The 18,598-nt window shown below is 35.3% G+C and overlaps 1 protein-coding gene across 2 annotated transcripts in view; it reads left to right on the top strand.

Annotated features, from left to right (window-relative positions):
- Positions 1 to 18,598, top strand: part of LOC111151464 (ubiquitin specific peptidase 32) — a 219,688-nt gene that overhangs the window by 177,131 nt on the left and 23,959 nt on the right. Inside the window, exons 14-25 of one of the 2 annotated variants that reach the window (XM_022509471.1) lie at positions 1,972 to 2,147; positions 2,682 to 2,822; positions 5,912 to 6,029; positions 9,417 to 9,571; positions 10,571 to 10,652; positions 11,459 to 11,533; positions 11,995 to 12,133; positions 12,383 to 12,488; positions 14,006 to 14,179; positions 14,990 to 15,164; positions 15,839 to 15,990; positions 18,043 to 18,154. In XM_022509471.1, coding sequence (XP_022365179.1) covers positions 1,972 to 2,147; positions 2,682 to 2,822; positions 5,912 to 6,029; positions 9,417 to 9,571; positions 10,571 to 10,652; positions 11,459 to 11,533; positions 11,995 to 12,133; positions 12,383 to 12,488; positions 14,006 to 14,179; positions 14,990 to 15,164; positions 15,839 to 15,990; positions 18,043 to 18,154 — 1,605 coding nt within the window. Of the gene's footprint in view, positions 1 to 1,971; positions 2,148 to 2,681; positions 2,823 to 5,911; positions 6,072 to 9,416; positions 9,572 to 10,570; positions 10,653 to 11,458; positions 11,534 to 11,994; positions 12,134 to 12,382; positions 12,489 to 14,005; positions 14,180 to 14,989; positions 15,165 to 15,838; positions 15,991 to 18,042; positions 18,155 to 18,598 lie in introns of both variants that reach the window. The other variant, XM_022509470.1, reaches the window with a different exon arrangement.

Here is an 18,598-nt window from a genome sequence, read left to right as displayed (position 1 = left end):
ATATATATATATATATATATATATATATATATATATATATATATATATATATATATATATATATATATATATACATATAGTTTCACTATTTTTATTGATTAAAGCTACTTCTCTCCATATCGCTATTTAATTATTTTGTCAGTCATTTGGAGAGACAGTTTTTCCATCTCCAAGACTCTTCTCTGCCTTCACTGGGTTAAGTGCACCCTCATATTAGATTCTGCAGACATTTCAGGCTGGAATTAGGGGATTATTTTGTGAAACTATTGAGAAAAAGTCAAAATGCGTCCCATAATCCTTTGCAGTCCTTTAGTCCTACCTAAAACTCAGTGTTTCTACACATTTGGGGAAAATTCTTTGATGTTTTGTGGCATAGCTGAGTTGAGCTGATCCCTCTGCTGATAACAGTGGCAGTACTCTCAAGCTTACTCTTACTTCATCTCTGAGATCCGGCAAATCGGACAGAGCTAGCCTCTTCTCTACAAAGTTCTTTGTAGAATCGACTCTTTTCTTCCATCTGATTTTTTTTTTTAAGATTTTTTTTAAAAAATTTATTTGTTTGACAGAGAGAGAGATCACAAGTAGGCAGAGCAGCAGGCTTCCTGCTGAGCAGAGAGCCTAATATGGGGCTCGATCCCAGGACCCTGAAATCAAGACCTGAGCCGAAGGCAGAGGCTTAACCCTCTGAGCCACCCAGGCACCCCTTCCCCATCTGATATTATAGCAATCATTTAGCACTCCTAAAAGTTCTGTCTCTGATGAGCTTTAACACCAAGATTATTTTTTAACACCAAGATTATTTTTAACCCTCTCTAAGGTCCTGTGCTATCCATAGTCTGAGCAGTGCCCCAGATGAAAGGTTTAAAGTGGCTGATGGCTAGAATGTTTACCCGATTGATGGCTAGAATGGTTAGTCTATTGTTCAGAGTTGAAGTACATTTTTTTTTAAGATTTTATTTATTTATTTGACAGAGATCACAAATAGGCAGAGAGTGGGGGGAAGCAGGCTCCCTGCTGAGCAGAGAGCCCAGTGCAGGGCTCAATTCCAGGACCCTGAGAACATGACCTGAGCCGAAGGCAGAGGCTTAACCCACTGAGCCACCAAGGCACCCCAGAGTTGAAATACCTTAAAATACTATTGAGGTTCACAACTCTTAAGTCATTATTAATCATTTTTCTGTGTGCATTTTTCTATTGTAACCTGACATGCCTTCCTTTGAAATAAATTTACTAGGACAGTTCCCTCCTCCCTGGCACTCTTCTGTTAAGAGTTCTTGTTTTAGCTCCTTCGCTTTGGTTTAAAGACTTCTTATGACCAGTCTCTTAAGAACATTTGGAATGTGTTTACAGGTTGAAAAGAAGAATTAAGGATGACTCTGTGAAAGCCCAGCTATTTGGCCATACATCTTCCTTTTCTATTAAAAGATGTATAATTATTGTGAGTTATTAGATATTTTAGGAGGCTGGCCACATGTTCATTTGGCCACAGTTTGGTCGTGGTTTTTTGTTTTTTGTTGTGGTGGTTTTTTAGATTTGTGTTTATTTATTTTAGAGAGAGCATGTGAATCAGGGTGAAGGGAGTGGGAGCCAGAGGGAGAGAGAGAATCCCAAGCAGACTCCATGCTGAGTACAGAGCCTGACACAGGCTGGATCTCATGACCATGAGATCATGACCTGAGCTGAAATCAAGAGTCAGGCACTTACCCGACTGTGCCAGTCAGGGGCTTCATTTGGTAATTTGGTAACAGTTTTTAAAGCTTTTCTTCCACCTAGTGTTATGCTAGGTGTTGTCCAGAAGGATTACGTGTATATTTCTTATCTTCTACAGAGTTGCCAGAATCTTACACTGTACTGACCTGCCAACAGAAAAATAGCATTAATCTAAATACATGGACATTGAGTTCATATCTTCAAGCTTATTTATGTATAATAACTACAAATAAAGAGATTCCATCCTCTTTTCCCTTACAGGCTTTCTGTATTCTGCCACACCAGGGACAGATATGTGCTTTGCTCGACAACATAACACTTCTGACAATAACAACCAGTGTTTGCTAGGAGCCAATGGGAATATTTTGTTGCATCTCAATCCTCAGAAACCAGGGGCTATTGATAACCAGCCACTAGTAACTCAAGAACCTGTAAAGGTAGGTGATATGACATCTACTTAAAATAATTCCCTTTCAGGTGACAAGTAAGTTTCATTCTAGAGGTTTTAATATATAGCATGACATTCATACATTCACAGTTCGTTAAATTAACCAGTTGTAGGTGGGTGTCTCTGCATAGTATATTTCCATGAGGATATTTTATGATTTAGTAATTGCACAGAAGCAGTGTAGTAATCCTTAGAAATATTCTTACTTAGGACAGCTACTGGGAGAATGTAGTTTTATGTGTATGTGGAATTTTTTTTTCCAAAATAATATTTTCTGCTGTTTGAAAGAAATCTGTGAAAACCAGTCTTATTTCCAAATGCTCCAATGATTTTTCAAATGATTTGCCTTGAGTTCTCTTTCTTAAATAATTTACTTTGGAAGTTAAAAATAAAAATCTCTTTTAGAAAATGATTTTCCAGTGACATATGTGTTTGTTCTCCTGTATCTAGATTTTGTTAAAACACAAGAGACTGTAATACTAAAAATATTAAAAACCAACATTCGTATTCCATTCTTTCTAAGGCTACATCACTAACACTAGAAGGAGGACGATTAAAACGAACCCCACAGCTGATCCACGGAAGAGATTATGAAATGGTCCCAGAACCTGTGTGGAGAGCACTTTATCACTGGTATGGAGCAAACCTGGCTCTACCTAGACCTGTAAGTATAACCAATGGAGCTTTATATAAGGAACAGTCCTATTTTGGGTCTTCCATTACTTTCCAATATGAATCCCACTATCCACAAATTAGTTCTTTCTTACAATAACAGAGTGCTCAGTACCTATAAATTAGTTGAACAAAATTTAGGTTCCTTTATATTTAATCACTTATTCATTCATTTATTCATACATTAAGCAAGCACTGTATTAGTACCAGCTCTACAGTGATGTGGAAATGGGTGTCTTACCTGGGGTGGAGGAAATAGTCACTAGACTTAAGGAATTGTTAGACTAGGCTATTAAATAAGCCATCCATATAAACATAGACTTTAGAATAATATAGGGCTTAGGCTGGAGCAGAAGTCTGAGAACCAGTGCCAAAAAGTTCATTGAATATAGGGGAAGTGGTGCAGTGATTACTTCTGAGACTGTTACTTTCATTAACCACACAGGCATCCAGTTAGGGATTGGTTCATCCCATAGTTGCTGGTGGATTTTTGTGTCTCGTCTTTTTGAAAGAAGGACACAAAAATGATCATAACAGGAATGCAAGCAAGTGAATTCTGATTGTCACCATTACTAGGATGAGTCATTCAGAGCATAAATAAAATGCTCTAAAGTAATTTAAAAGACTTGAAGAATATAACAACAAAACATTAGCGATTTAACTATACCATTATACTGTTGGGCTTATACTGTAAGCAACAGGACGCATACCCTGAATACTCTTTGCATTATCAGTGCAGTAAAATGCTTCGTAATAAGGTTCCTTTTGTAGATCAGGAAGCACTCTCCATCATATAATGTCTGAGATAGAATTTTCTTATACCAGAAAAGTTGGCATAAATGAGATACAGTGACTTACATCACTTCCAAAGAGAGTAGAAGTCTGCTATAAAGCCTTAGTCTATAATTTTGATGTTGATTGTGACTTATTAATAATTATGTTTATTAAGAATTGTGTTCAAGTCAGAATCAGGAATTTGGGCTTTGAGTTTGTTGGCTCCAAAAGGTTCCTGCTGTATTTGGCATCAGAACTCCTAGAAGATACGTATAAATACAAATATATAGAGATACATAAACATATATATTTTATTTATTGAGAGGTGGGGTAATCCTTCAGTTAGTTGCTTAATTTCTGGGACTTTCCAGCTCTAGCTTAATATTCTATATCTGGGAATATATCTGGGAAAACACTGTGATAATTGTTTTTGACATATGTATAGTTTGATGTTTTAGAGTCTGCCTAAATTTGGATTACCAGTGTTCCAATCTCTAAATCTTAGTTTATTCCTCCTCTGTAAAATGGAGGTAACAGTATCTACTTCATTAGAGTTGTTTTGATAATTAAATAATACATATGATTAACACAGCATCTGATTTACAGTAAGTGGTCAGTAAATGTTGACCATTGCTAATATCATCATCATCATTAAGAGCATTTTCAGAGCCTCACACAAGCCTTTGTAACTGTTAGTACCTGCCCAGAAGTGGACAGACTTCTTCCAGCAGTCTAGAATACCAGGGAGAGCCCTTTCTTGCTTATCATTTAAGTAGGATTTAAGAAAGCTGCCCAGTGGAGCTTTTCAAGTGCCATACTGTAGAATAACAGAACATGTGGAATACTGTTAAGAAAAAGTCCTAAAGATTTGGTTTGTAGCATTGTTTTCATTTGGTTCTTTACTGCCCCCTGTTGATATTGGAAAATGGTCCACTGCAGAAGACATTGGTTACTAGGGCAGAGGGAAATAAAATAAAACCTGTTCACTTGAGACTGTTAAAGATTGTGTAGGATTTTGTGTTTTAAAGTAGGTTAATCCTGCTATCCTTTTGGAATACTAAATTGATAATGTTCTACTCTTAAAATTCTTAGAGCGATATTTTTATAATGAAATGTTTTCCTGTATCTTTGGGCTGGCAGGCATATTATTTGGAGGGGGTTACTAAAAAATCCTGTTTCAACATGAATCTCAATTTTGTGCATCCAGAGTAATTGGTTTAATCATAGACAAAAATACATGGAACAAACCAGTTATAGTAGAACATAGCAAATTTTTATATGAAAACATTTCTATTCTTAAAACTAATACAAGAGGGGCCTGGGTGGCTCAGTGGGTTAAAGCCTCTGCCTTAGGCTCAGGTCATGCTGGGATCAAGCCCTGCATCAGGCTCTCTGCTCGGCAGGGAGCCTGCTTCCTCCTCTCTCTCTGTCTGCCTCTCTAGAGTGATCTTGTGATCTCTGTCTGTCAAATAAATAAATAAAATCTTTTTAAAAAAAAACTAATAAAAGAAATAAAATTTTAGGCAAATTTATAATACTCTTTTTATATGTGTTAAAGAAACCAAGTATTTTCAAATAATGTCCACTGATAAGGTTTTATGAGTGAAGTACATTCATAAATTTCTGAGGATATTGTAAATTGCTACACTTCAGGTGGCAAAATGACTTAGACAATTAATGATACGGCCTTCCATACTTTTTGACTTATAGCTCCAGTCCTAAGAATTTGTCGCTTAAAAGACCATCATTTAGGGGTGCCTGGGTGGCTTAGGCGATAAGCATCTGCCTTCGGCTCAGGTCATGATCCCAGTGTCCTGGGATCAAGCCCCACATCGGGCTCCTTGCTCCGCAGGAAGCCTGCTTCTCCCTCTTCCACTCCCCCTACTTGTATTCCCTGTCCTGCTGCGTCTCTCTGTCAAATAAATGAAATCTTTAAAAAAAAAAAAAAAAACAAAACCATCATTTATATACATGAAGTATGTAAAAGTGAGAAGAATTATAGTGTGAAGGTAATAGAATTATAGATAATATTTAAGATTTCCCCCCTTAATTTCAGTGTTACGTGCTTTCAAATAAAAGAGGAGAAAATACTCACCAGGAGTTCAAATCTTGGAAGATGAGTTTAGGACCAGGAGCCTGAGAGTATTTAAACCCATGTAATTTAAATCTATGAATCTCTGTAATCTAACAAATACAAGTAGTGAACCTATTGAACATTTTAGTTTCAAAATCTCAGAAATTCGATAAAAAATGACAAATTTTGTTTATTCTTTTATAGTGATCACATTATATCTTTTATAACAATAGGTGATCAAGAATAGCAAGACAGAAATCCCAGAGCTGGAGTTATTTCCTCGCTATCTTCTCTTCCTAAGACAGCAGCCTGCCACTCGGACACAGCAGTCTAACATCTGGGTGAATATGGGTATGATGAGCCTGAGAATGTTTCCTCAGCATTTACCAAGAGGTAACTTAAGAATGCAGCAAGAATACCATGCATTTCTTTAAAAAAACAAAAAAAACCAACTTGCTCAAAGTCTGGTGCCACTGTCCTAACACATACACCCATCTGCTTTCATACAGAATCAGTAAATCATCCGTGGGGCTTAGATCTATGGTCATGCGCAAGACTAGATGGGGTAGTGGCAAAGTCTCAGCATCAAACTGAGAAGAATTGTTTCCTTTTCTGGTTTTTAAACGTACAAAGAAAATAAGTAGAATAAATTTCACATACATTTTTTCTTTGAAAAAAAGCCATTATAAATTACTTGTTTGCCCTAAGTTAGAATCTGCCAATTGATGACTGGTCTTTTCAACTCCACTCAAATTTCTGAAAAGTAATTCTTTTCACAATATCATATTTTTGTTTATTTGTTGGTGTTTTGGGGGGACTCTTTTGGCAAAAGAGTATCTTTCATGGTTGGTCCAAGGAGCCTTTATAAGAGACAGATAACATAAAGTGAAGAATATATTTTTGAAAATTAAAGTGGCACATTTGCTTTGAAAAACATCAAGCCTGGCTTATCAAAATGACATGTAAGTTCCGATTTTAATGTATTACAGGCAAATATTCCCCTTTGATTTCTCTGTGAGGTTATACTTTATTGATGGGCAGGACTTGCTCTATGCTCTTGCTTTGCAAATATTTGACATTGTTCTTCAGCAGAAATAATGAGTTACACATTTACACAAAGTCTGAGGCTTTGTGTAACAATGCCAGAATGTTATTAATATAACTTAGGATGCAAGAACTACCTGTGAACCCAAACCAACCCTATATTTGGAAATCAAATAGTTTTATGTCTTCCTTAAAGATTATATTCACATAATATATGCAGATTCTTACACATTCCATTTGGTAAGAATTATAGCAAAGCATTAGCTTCTGCCTAACCAAACTTTGTCTTTGGGGAAAATGTCAAAATCAAGGAACAGTGAAAACAGAATCACTATGAAACATTTTCTTGATTTAATTTTCCATTGAATAAAAGTATTCGCCTTGCTTCCATGACACCCATAGCATATATCTTTCTCAATTCTCTTTGAAAGATAACATGAGAGGCAAGATGTGTTGTTGCACTTTTAGTAAGTATTCTTTGTAACTCTTGTGCTGATCCTAGATTTTTGCTGTTTCTGTAAATTCCACTAAATTTGTTGGTGTTACTCAAAAACACAAAATTATGTGTAATAAGTGGCTGCCTGCTTAATGAGCTATGCTATAAAAACTGTCTAGAATTCAAATAAATTTCTTACATGGCTTAAGATAATAGAAATTGACTTGGACACTACACTTGCAAATGCTTCTGAATCCTAGAACTGGGTAGCTCCAAATTTATTCTTAATTTGAAATTTTATTCCTTACTAATTAGTTCTGAAATCAATCATTAATCATTTTGAAGTTTATGAAAATATGCTTTCTTGCTGTAATCTTATAACTAATCCTCTGATGTATAATTGGAAAATTTCGCTCTTATATTTTCTGTCAGGAATTATCCTTTGCTTGCTGATAGTAAAAAACTTGCTAGAGTGTGTTTAAAAATTGATCATGGTTGGGTTTTGTTCTGTCATAACATATTTTTCATCTTTCTCATTAATGTATTAGGGCCGTTTACTAGACTCTTTAATTACTTTTGAAGTGATGGATGTACAAACTGTGACACAGTTAACAATGACTTAAATGTAGCCTTGTTGACAGATAAGGCTACAGGGTCTTTGTTTCTTATAGGTTTTTCAGCCTATTTTAGGTGAGTAAATTTTTTTTGGAAGCTCTTATAAAAGCGGATATACCAATACTTTTCTCTGATTTGTTGAAGTTTGTAGTTAAAGACTCAAAGGCGTTTAATAAGAGGAAAGAAGCTAAGTCTCCATTGGATGGGTGGAAAATTACCTGGCATGTATAATTGTACCCTCAATGGATTATATTGATACACTAAGTTCATTTTTGTTTTGGGTTGCTCAGTTAACTATAACCTACTATAGCTAGAGAGGACATTTTAAGCTACAGCTCTTGCCTGCGTTTTTGGCTGAATAGTTAACCAAGGTTAGTTGATTGTTTTAGCAACCTATTTTTGATTTCCATCATCTCTTGTCACGTCATCCCCCTTCTCTTTAGAAGTAGCAGGTGGTTAATTAAACTTGGTATATTCTTTCTCCACTTTTCTCTCTTTCCCCTTATTGTCATTCTTTTTGTTTCTTAAGCCCTCTTGGAATTCAAGATCATGTCTGCTGTCGTCTTATTTTGCAGGCAGGCCATACGGTTTTCCTGCCTCCTACCTTTTCAGCAGGGCAATTTTTTTTTTGGCATGGGAAGGTTCTTGGTTTCACTTTAAACTCTGTTTGGCCATTGTAGAGTCTATGCATATTTGGAATTTTAAGTAAAAGTTTCTTGTGTAATTGTACTACTATGCCAGGTAATTGGGGCACTTAATTACTGAGAGTAATGGGATTAGTAATTCAAAGACAGTTTATTTTAAGAAAGTGGGTCAGGTTGTTAAATAACAAACATTCAACCAAGTAAATTTTAAAGATCTAATTGGCTTTATTAATTGATTTATGGATCTGGCAACATCCTTTCTAGCAAGTAGAGGGTTGCTCCCAAGAACTACAGAAAGAAAAGCGGGGGTTAAAGATAGAGGAGTGGAAAAAAGGAAACTTTTCACAAAGACTCCATTGTTTTAGGCAAGGTCTTGCTCTAAAAGGGAATAATAGGGGTCTATCAAATTTCCTAGTACTGACCTGGAAATTCCCATGTTGACTGGTTAAAGGTTACATTTCTAGGGGTTTGAAACTGTAGTTAGGTTAGGTGTTAAGTGTTGGTTTATAGACTCACACCTTTAACGTAAGTGATCCCATTTGGGGCCAATGGTTGGTTTTTTTTTTTTTTTTATGAATCCAGTTTTCTGTGGAATTCTTTTTAATGAATTCAGTTATCTGTGGAATTCAGATCCAGTCCCATATGATCTTCCCCATTCTTAAATTGAATATTGATTTTGCTATTGAGTGTGACCCTGCTGAGGGCAGCCAAGGTACCAGTGTCTATTGTTGATACTTGCCACTCCTCTTGGGATCCAAATACTGCCTGTTACTTGGGCCTCTGGTTTTATTGCTCTTCCATTCAAAGTTAAGGCTTTGAATTTACTTTAACACAGTTGTTCTCCTATCTGCATTTTAAAGCTTCTTAATTTATAAAATTATTAAACCTGTAATTCTGATTTCTCATCATTATTTCCTAAAACAATCATTGCTGAATGGGGTGCCTTTTTTTTTTTTTTTACATCTACCTTTTTCCTTATTATGATTACTATGACCATAGGCAATGTACCTTCTCCAAATGCACCATTAAAGCGGGTCTTAGCCTATACAGGCTGTTTTAGTCGAATGCAGACCATCAAGGAAATTCATGAATATCTGTCTCAAAGGCTACGCATCAAAGAGGAAGATATGCGCCTGTGGCTCTATAACAGTGAGGTAAGTCATTCCCGGTTGTAACGTGACTTGTACACGTACTGACAAGATCCAAACAGTACAGAAATATATACTGAAAATTCTTCACTCTCATCCTCTTAACACTGTCTTCCATCCTCCTCTGATGTAGTGTTATTAATTGCTTATGTAGTCTTCCTAACATCGCAGTGTTTTCAGATTATACTCTGAAATTGGATCATAAGTAGTTTTAACCAGTTCTGTATCCCATTGTTCCCTCTTTTATCTTCCTGTGATCACCATTGAGAGGCAGTATAGTATAATAGTTAAGAGCACAGTTCCTATAGCCACACCGCCAGGAATTAAATCCTGGCCCTGCCACTTGTTTAGTTGTATAACCCAGAGCAAGTCACTTAACTGTCTCAATTTTCTCATGAAAATTGAATGCATTCCAACATAATATTATCTCCCTTAGAATTAATAATATACTTTAGAATTAATAATAATATCCCTTAGAATTAATAACAACATAATAGTATCTTCCTTAACATTCCAACATAATAGTAACTCCCTTAGAATTAAATAACTTAATTTTGTGAGCACAAACAAAAACATGTAATTCTGCTGTAGAATTTTGATTTTGTATTTTTGGTTCCCAATATGTTTCATCTTGATCATAAGTATGTTTACTGAATTTCATACTGGGTACTAAAGAAAATTTCTTTAGCGCAAGTGCTTCAGAAAATCTAAATCTCAGTGAATTTTGGTTTGGTGTGTGATGAGTCTTCTCATCTCCCCAAAATTCTGTTATGATTTTGTTTTAGAGACAGAGTATTTGTTTATGACTTAGACATTGTTTTTCTCTCATTTTGCCACCTAAATTGTAAATATTTCTGAACAACTATAATATGCCAGATATCTGTCACAGGAGTTAGGGAACTACACGGACGTGTTTAAATTTTTAATTATCGTTCATTTTTACTTCCTTTTCTGTTTTAAGTTTAGTAATCAAATTAACAAAAACATTTCTTCCTCCATGCACAGAATTACCTTACACTTCTGGATGATGAAGATCATAGATTGGAATATTTGAAAATCCAAGATGAGCAGCATCTAGTAATTGAAGGTATAAGATGGAAGCATGCATCTATATTAGATTTTAGGGGAAGAATTTAAAGATTTACATACTAATAATCTACTTTATAATTTTTCTGACTATTACTTGATCATTATATTCTTTATAGTAAGAAAAACCATTAAGCTCTTATGTAACCCTACATACTATGTAAATTGCTTTAAAAGAAAAATATCTGCATTCGTTGGTTGGCAAGGAATAGAAACATTAGGTGGAAACAAGTGAATTCGGTTATAAGTGTACAAAATTTCAAGCTACCTTTTGAGTTTGAGTAAGAAAACTAACTCTCTGGCATAGTTAGTGGCAGAAGCTTTCATTAGTCATCAACCCTGGTCACTCACGAACAGAACTTACTTGTATACTCACACATAGATCTACACACTGGCATGGGCAGGTCAGTGAAAACTTAAAATATATCTTTTCCTTTCCAGATTTTTGGAAACATTGCAGGCTGCCTTTGTATTAAAATAAATTACTCCGACAGTTGTCATAATTTAAGAAGGAATTGTGATAATTCTTATGCATTAAGTTTAAGAGCTTTAATTACTTCTATAGATGTTTGAGTATAATTTTAATTCAGGTAGGCAATTGAGGGAATAGCTTACCAGTGAATTTGAATCAAGTGACTGTAAAGTCCCCAGTATAAAAAGTTAGAATGGTTTCAGAATCAATTATGAAAATTAACTCAATTTTTTTCAGTTTCTGATTTAGAAATAAAAACCTTTCTTTAAAAAAAAAAAGAAGCAATTGATTTGAATGGGTAAGAAATTAACACATTCCTCTCTCTGTCTTGCCAGTTCGCAACAAAGATATGAGTTGGCCTGAGGAAATGTCGTTTATAGCAAACAGTAGTAAAATAGATAGACACAAGGGTAAGTCTCTGGTTAATTATTTCTAAAGAAATTATCTTAAAATTACTAAACTATTGAAGTGTTAACAACTTTAGGCTTTCTAGTTCAAAAGTGATTAGGACCCCTTTTTCTTTTTCCTGGAACATCACATTTTTTTCTAACCTTGATAATTACATAATTTATATATATTTTTAAAGACATAATACTGGGAGAGAATTGTTCGAATTGTAAAAATCTATCATAGCAATTAAAGAGAATCATAGCTAATTTTAGATCACAGATGAGCTTAGATTACTGTGATCGCCAGTGATACTCTGTGAAAAACCTCTACTTCAGCATTCCAAGACCAGATAAAGAAGTATTAGCTCCATTTAGCTGATTTAAAAAATTATAAAAATCATTGCATCAAATACAAGTAACTGTTTGGTCTGCCTGTGACATCTTTCTATAGTTAGGCTTCCTTCTCATATTGTTTGTTCTAGTTCCCACAGAAAAAGGAGCCACCGGTCTGAGTAACCTGGGAAACACTTGCTTCATGAACTCAAGCATCCAGTGTGTTAGTAACACACAGCCACTGACACAGTATTTTATCTCAGGGAGACATCTTTATGAACTCAACAGGTAATATTTCTTGGTTCATTGCCCTCTTTTATGACTTTGATATGAATCCACTGTCACTTAAATCTCCTCTTCTAAACCCTGGGGGGAGAAAAGTCTTATTTGCCCTATTTAGTATGAAATAAGGGGCAAGGGATACTTCTCTCATTTTATAAAGAAATTTGTGAGAAAATAGATGCTAGACATTTCTGTCCCCATGTGATTGTGATTTATGAGAATGTTTGGCAACAAATTTTCCTCTCAAACTTCTAGGACAAATCCTATTGGTATGAAGGGCCATATGGCTAAATGCTATGGGGATTTAGTACAGGAACTTTGGAGTGGAACTCAGAAGAATGTTGCCCCATTAAAGCTTCGGGTAAGCAGATTAAAATAATACTGAAGTATTAAGTCCTAAGCAGTTGTTTAAGTAACTGATTTTTTTCTATATGCATTGTATGTTTAGCTTTTTAGTTTTAGTTTAATGTGTTTTAGATCTTTCATGAGAATAAACTGGATGTCAGATGCTTTTACTTGTTCAGATGTATGCAAAATACTGCTATAGATGTAGTGTTAGGAAATGATCAAAGTCATAGTCTATATTTGGGTTGTCATTCAGTTTACTAATTTATCAAATATCTTGTATACATAGGAAATCTTCCTTTGTTAGTCCTTTACTGTTAGTAGTATTCTAACTGCAAGGTATACCTCTGAGCCTAATAAATGATACTCAGTACACTTTTTAATGTTACTAAGATAATTAGTTCTATCTATAGAATTTTTTTAAAGATTTTATTTATTTATTTATTTATTTGACACAGAGGGAGAGAGAGCCAGAGAGCACAAGCAGGGGGAGCGGCAAGCAGAGGGAGAAGGAAAAGCAGGCTCCCTGGGCTCAATCCCAAGACCCTGGGATCATGACTTGAGCCAAAGGCAAACACTTAACCAACTGAGCCATCCAGGACCCCCCATCTATAGAATTTTAAAAAGCAGCAAGAGGAATGCCTGGGTGGCGCAGTGGATTAAGCATCCAACTCTTGATCTCAGCTCAGGTCTTGACCTCAGCGTGATGGAGTTTAAGTCCCACATTGGGCTCCACACTGGGCATAGAACCAAATTAAAAAATAAGTTAATTAAAAATAGGAGCCAGAAAGAATGTAATTACTCAAGTCCATGGATACAAATTTTATATGTAGTGAAGTTACGATGATTTCTTAAGATTATTTTTTATCTTTATTTAAAAACAATACAAAAACTTTTTAGATTAAAAATTAATAATCATTATAGCTAAAAATTTGACTTCTTAACCTAATAGCTAAAAATGTGACTTTTTAACCACTTCCAAGCATTACTCTAATTACTTTATGTGTATTAACCCAGTTAATCTTCTAAATAGTCCTAAAATGTAAAGCATTACTATTATCCTCATTTTATGGCTTAGGAAACTAAGGCCCAGGGCAGTTAAATAGCTTGCCCAAGATTATAAGCTAGTAAGTCAGTCTTCACATTTAAACAGGCTATTCTGCCTCCAATAATAAAAGTTAGGATACAAGACTAGAAAAGTTAACCGTAAAAGAAAACACTTTTTCAATGAGAGCAAATGCTATTTTAGTATTTCTGTCCTACATGTCTTAAATAATATCTGTGTACCTAAAGAACTGTTTGCTTATATGATACTGAACTGGAATACAGTATTGGCCAAAATACCTTTTTTTCCTTGTCATTTGAGATTAAGACTAGAAAGATTTCATGATTATTCAAAATATATTTGCTGAAATCAAGGCAGACTAAATATTATTTACCTTCTCATAATGCCGCTGAATGAATTATAGGGCATGTTCATTCCAAATTTTATGTGGTAGCAAATAATGAGTTTGATTCCTGTTATATTTATAGTGGACCATAGCAAAATATGCTCCCAGGTTTAATGGGTTCCAGCAGCAAGATTCCCAAGAACTTCTGGCTTTTCTCTTGGATGGTCTTCATGAAGATCTCAACCGAGTCCATGAGAAGCCATACGTGGAATTGAAGGACAGCGATGGCCGACCAGACTGGGAAGTAGCTGCAGAGGTTTGTCGGTTTTGAATTTTTAATGTAAGCAATAGATCAGATGTTCTGGCCACAAACGTGTGTCACACAACTTAAATGCTAATTAAACTATTAACATTTAATTTAATTGAACTATTCTGTGATTAGAATTTTACTGTGGAAGTGAAGGAATTTATATTTCTCTGTTTAATTCTTATTCAGTAACACCAAAACAAAGCATCTTTAATGCAAGTTTTAGAATGTCGCTTTTTACATTGTAAACTTTTGGGAAAAAATGTAGAAATAATTATTCAGTAGAACTTGGGAGTCCCCTTAATTGCTAAAATAATGTGTACAGTCACCAATAGGCATGTTTTATCTACCTTTAATGGACAGAGAACTTTAATACTCACCATTGTCACCATGGTAAGAACAAAAAAATAGGATTTCCCGTCTGTATTTAATATGTAGGTTGAACAAAAAGAATCAAAGTCCATTCAAGAACTGGTTTTCTGTACTATCTCAGTAGATGGTACATTTTAAATTACATATCTGTACTGTAAATTTACAGGCAGAAAGCTTCCATATTTTTTTTTAATTTAATTTTTTTTTCAGTGTTCCAAAATTCATTGTTTATGCACCATACCCAGTGCTCCATGCAATACGAATGAAGACTAACGATTGTTTTTTTTTATTGGAGTATAGTTGATATACAATGTTACATTAGCTTCAGAGGATTATATTCTTGACATTTAAACCTAATAGATTTAGCCAGTTTATTTGAATTTGTGTAGAAATAATTATCTTTTGAATTTTAGAAAAAAAAGTTCTCTAATTTTTTTTCCTTGCTAGGCCTGGGACAACCATCTGAGAAGGAATAGATCAATTGTTGTAGATTTGTTCCATGGGCAGCTGAGGTCCCAAGTCAGATGCAAGACATGTGGGCATATAAGTGTCCGATTTGACCCTTTCAATTTTTTGTCTTTGCCACTACCAATGGACAGTTATATGCACTTAGAAATAACAGGTAGGTCACAAAGTTCTGAAAAATTACTTAACTTCAATGTCTTTTACCTTATTCAGGTAACCTGAGTTTGTAAGTATAGTCATTTCTTTATAATGCATTCTCATAAAAATTGGCCAGCGTGTTATAATCTAGCAATCTAATTTTAAGAATAATTTGTGGTTTGAAAGACCTGGAATAGGGGTCTAAGCCTTGTACCCATCGATTCCTCTATTAGTTTCAAACATGCCAGAAACTCTTTAAAATCTTGCAAGGCCATTCACATTTCTATAGCAGATGAACATCAAAAAATAATGATTGCACTCAGCATCATCCCTAAGTACCATCTATTATAATTTACATATAAAATAAAAATTCTAGACTGAGGGGCACCTGGGTGGCTTAGTCGGTTAAGCGTCTGCCTTCAGCTTAGGTCATGATCCCAGGGTCCTAGGATTGAGCCCCACTCTGGGCTCACTGCTAAGCAGAGGGTCTGCTTCTGTCTTTCCCTCTGTTCTTCCCCCTGCTCATGTTCTGTGTGTGTGTGTGTCTCTCTCTCAAATAAATAATAAATAAAATCTTGTAAAAAAAATTCTAGACTAAAATGTTTGCTATTTCCAAGTCTCACACACACACACATAGGAAAGCTTTCAGTGAAACCTGTATTTTACTGATAAAAGATGTTTTTCCTTTACTAGTTATTAAGCTGGATGGTACTACCCCTGTACGATATGGACTACGACTGAATATGGATGAAAAGTACACAGGTTTAAAAAAACAGCTGAGCGATCTCTGTGGGCTTAAATCAGAACAAATCCTTCTGGCAGAAGTACATGGTTCCAACATAAAGGTAATATTAACTATTCTTTCTAAGAAAACCTTGATTCCATCCTTCAAAGATCATAGTTTTCTCAGGGCACCTGGATGGCTCAGTCACTTGGGTGGCTAACTCTTGATTTTAGCTTAGGTCATGATCTCGGGGTCTTGGGATCAAGCTCCCGTGGCCATCTTCTTGCTCAGCAGGGAGTCTGTTCCCTCTTCCTCTGCTTTTCTCCCTGCTCTCGCTCTCTCAGATAAATAAAATCTTTTAAATTAAAAAAAAAAAAATCACAGTTTGGTCAATTAATGACTGAAGGAGATACTAAAATGCAACAGAGACTGAACAAAAAAATTTCTCAAGTTTCCCATTCCAGAAATTTTAAAAAGGGTTATCTACCAGCATTAAAAAGTAATTAATAGTAGTGGCATTTTTAAAAAAGAGAAACATGTAAGTCCAGTGCTATCTATGTGGAGTAATCTAGCTATGTCACTGCAGTATAGAATTACCCTAGTGACTGCTGCTGCTACACTTTATGGTCCTCCTATATTACTATGCTCACTAGAATTCTTCCTAGGTTAAAATACATAGTTATAAATGTGTTCTTTTATTATTTCTTTATTAATATATACACCTGGCCTTTCAATACACTAAGTTAGAGAGCAAAGGCAAATGACATAAATCAGTTCTTTCTGCATACCAGCTGGAAAAAATAAGCAATTTAATAAATATATTATATATACATTATATATAATGTGGAATATATTATATATACATTATATATAATGTGGATATATATATATATATTGCCTACATATATAATATATATATTGCCTAAAACTAATATACACCATATGTTAACAAACTAGAATTTAAATAAAAACTTGAGGGGCCCCTGGGTGGCTCAGTGGGTTAAAGCCTCTGCCTTCTGCTCAGGTCATGATCTCAGGGTCCTGGGATCGAGCCCCACATCAGGCTCTCCGCTAAGAAGGGAGCCTGCTTTCCTCTCTCTCTCTGCCTGCCTCTCTGCCTGCTTGTGATCTCTGTCTGTCAAATAAATAAAAACTTGGAACAGGGGCACCTGGGTGGCTCAGTGGGTTGGGCCTCTGCCTTCAGCTCAGGTCATGATCTCAGGGTCCTGCTATTGAGCCCCGAGTCAGGTTCTCTGCTCAGTGGAGAGCCTGCTTCCCCCTTTCTCTCTGCCTGCCTCTGTACCTACTTTTGATCTCTCAGTCAAATAAAATCTTTCAAGAAAAAACAACTCAAAACAAAAAAATAAATAAATATAGGTGGGTGGGGGTGGAGTAACTGGGTATCAAGCGTTAGGAGGACATGTGATATAATGCACAGTGGATGAATAACTGAACTCTGCATCTGAAACTAATGCTACACTGTATGCTAACTAATTGAATGTATTTATTTTTTTATTGCAAGATTTTATTCATGATTTAAGAGAGAGGAAGCTAGAGAGGACACAAGGGGGGTTGAGGGCAGAGGGAGAAGCAGGCAGAGGGAGGAGCAGACTCCCTGCTGAGCAGGGAGCCCAATGTAGGACATGATCCTGGGACTCCAGGATCACGACCTGAGTGAAAGGCAGACGCTTAACTGACTGAGCCACCCAGGCGCCCAACTAATTGAATTTAAATAAAATAAGCTTAAAACATTTTTCAGTAAAATAATAAGTATGTTGCCTACCCTGAATTGAGCTCCTACCATTGGTATTATTAACATTTATCTTTGGGCTTTCTTAACAAACTCACCTAATTAATGTTTTTCTCATGTGTAAAGCAAAGGTAAGAGCTCTCTGAGTTTGGGGTTTAGATGCTTGAAATGAAGGACCAATCTTAAGGAGCCAGTTACGCTTTTTTCCTATGGAAAGGGATAATGGTTTTGTCAGTAAGGTTAGTTTTAGTTTTCAGCCAGTTTATCAAGCTTTCATCTTTTATTTGTTTGAGAAGAATTACTGTCTTTTTGTTTGTTTTATTGGTGAAAGCATCTAAAACATTAGCTTGTATGTATCAGAGAGAATGATTTTCCATTTTATCTGAAAAATTTCCCCTTCTCATCTTATCTCTTTTTCTGTAGAATTTCCCTCAGGACAACCAAAAAGTACGGCTCTCAGTGAGTGGGTTTTTGTGTGCATTTGAAATCCCCATTCCTGGATCTCCAATTTCAGCTTCTAGTCCAATACAGACAGGTAAGATAGAACTAGAGCTCCCTCTTGTGATTTTAGCTTTAAATATTGGCCTAAGAGCTTATATTCATTTGAGCTAAAGATATTTGGGCAAAAGAACTTTGGAGCCTGATGGAAACCTTGGTGATCATTTGGCTCAAATTCCTCATTTTTTAGATGAAGAGCCTAAAATTCAGGAAATACAAGTGACAGGTAGATGGTTAACTAAATCTTCCACTGGAATTCAGATTTCTTAATTCTTTTTATCTGACACTAACATGGCAATAGATGGTGTAAGAGATATATACAATCAGAAAATAAAACCATAAACACAGCTAAAAAAGAATCTGTTTTAGGGTTGGGATGGAAAATAAAAACAAAAAAAAAGTTACTGTTTATTTAATATTGCATGTGATTTGATACAGTTATCTTAGTCTTTTTGACCATATAGTATTGTTTGTCTGTCCT

This window comes from Enhydra lutris, unplaced genomic scaffold, assembly GCF_002288905.1.
Source record: "Enhydra lutris kenyoni isolate GAN:26980312 unplaced genomic scaffold, ASM228890v2 scaffoldscaffold26, whole genome shotgun sequence".
NCBI lineage: Eukaryota > Metazoa > Chordata > Mammalia > Carnivora > Mustelidae > Enhydra > Enhydra lutris.
This window is presented reverse-complemented; position numbering and strand designations above follow the sequence as displayed.